Source organism: Cephus cinctus, unplaced genomic scaffold (assembly GCF_000341935.2).
Source record: "Cephus cinctus unplaced genomic scaffold, Ccin1 Ccin1_scaffold3207, whole genome shotgun sequence".
NCBI lineage: Eukaryota > Metazoa > Arthropoda > Insecta > Hymenoptera > Cephidae > Cephus > Cephus cinctus.
The window spans coordinates 4,226-5,630 of record NW_014334505.1 but is presented as its reverse complement, the minus strand read 5'-3'; the positions used below and the strand labels follow the sequence as shown (position 1 = coordinate 5,630).

The following is a 1,405-nucleotide window of genomic DNA, read 5'->3' as shown; positions in this document are numbered from 1 at the left end:
GAGAGAGAGAGAGAGAGAGAGAGAATAATTTATTTGTCCCTGGAGCTAAGCTCCCTAAGGGCCATAGGCAGGTTGTACATAAGTGTAATATCACAATTTTACAATGAGTAGTATAGTAGTATATAACAGAATAACATGATAGCATGCGGCAATAAAAACGAGGCTCTCATTTAGACGACTATATGTTAAGCGATCAAGTTAAGACAATAGATCCGCATTAAAATCACCAAGTATGAGTGCAAACTTGTAACATGTTGCCCTGGCTGCAAACTCCTCCTCGAAGATGTTCAAGAAGCCCACTTTTGGGGGTCTATACACGGCAGCTATCAGAACCTTTGGCCGAGCGAGTGTCCAGACTTCAGCAAGCAGGAATTCCGGAACTCTGTCAGATTGAGGAAGAGATGATGAGGAGGCTACCATTTGGGCGCATAATCCGTTTCGCAGAAAGAGAGCAACTCCACTTCCAACTCTACCTCTGCGATCCACACGAAGTACAGAGTAGCCTTGCAGAGCTATGAAATTCGTCGATGTGAGCGGGAAGAGACTGCGCATTGAGACAGCAAATGCTTAGCATGGGATCCGACAAGACAGGTAGGATTATCGCTGGAGTAGGTGCACCAATAAATCATAAGGTTAATTCCGATAAGTCACTGATTGAAAGAACCCTATACGGCTTGGCATCCATATCCTTCCTGATGTATACTGCCGCATCAGCGATCCAAACGGCTCTGGGATTCAGCGAAGGGCACTTTTTAAGTACTTGATTCCTCAACTTCTGTAGCTCAATGGGCTGCCGGCGATTTATATATATTTTGCTGTCCAAATATCCACTGTCGATATTGGAAGATTTCAAATTCGGGTGATGCTTCTTTGCAACAATGAATTGATCACATTTTACCTTCGTGGCCAGCTCCAGAACAATTGCACGTGACGTCACATGATCATTTACCATGGAGCTTGATGTTCTCTTTCTCAATCTTCCCATCCGCTCCACACGAACCACATCAGCTGGAGATAGGTCCACATCCAACGCACAGGTTAATTTCGGGACGAACTCATTAAGATCTTCATTACCGTCACCAGTAAACTCGGATACTCCCATAATGACCAGCTGAATGGCCATACTTTGACAGGCTACGCGAAGCAGTATTGCTTTATCTGTTTTTGATAAGCCCACAGATTTATTGGATAGACGTTCTTCGACTATCTCCAGACGACTTCCTTGCGCCTTAATATTCTCGACCGCAGTGCCAAGATCTTTCTTTACCGCATTGACAGTTTGCTTGATTGTCAGGAACTCGGCTTTAAATTTACTATTATTCTCTGTAAGGGCATCCATTTTAGTGTTTAGCTTGCCTACATCGGCAACGAGTGTATCTACTTTCGCCATCGTGACGTCAAGCTT

At 44.2% G+C, this 1,405-nt stretch overlaps 1 protein-coding gene across 1 annotated transcript; it reads right to left on the bottom strand.

The window, feature by feature from the left end:
- Nucleotides 1-607: 607 nt before the first annotated feature.
- On the bottom strand, nucleotides 608-1,405 carry LOC107274508 (the record flags this gene model as incomplete). Its single annotated transcript, XM_025091755.1, is given in 1 exon segment — nucleotides 608-1,405. A coding segment is annotated over 1 exon segment (780 nt), but the record flags the coding sequence as incomplete, so codon positions are not given.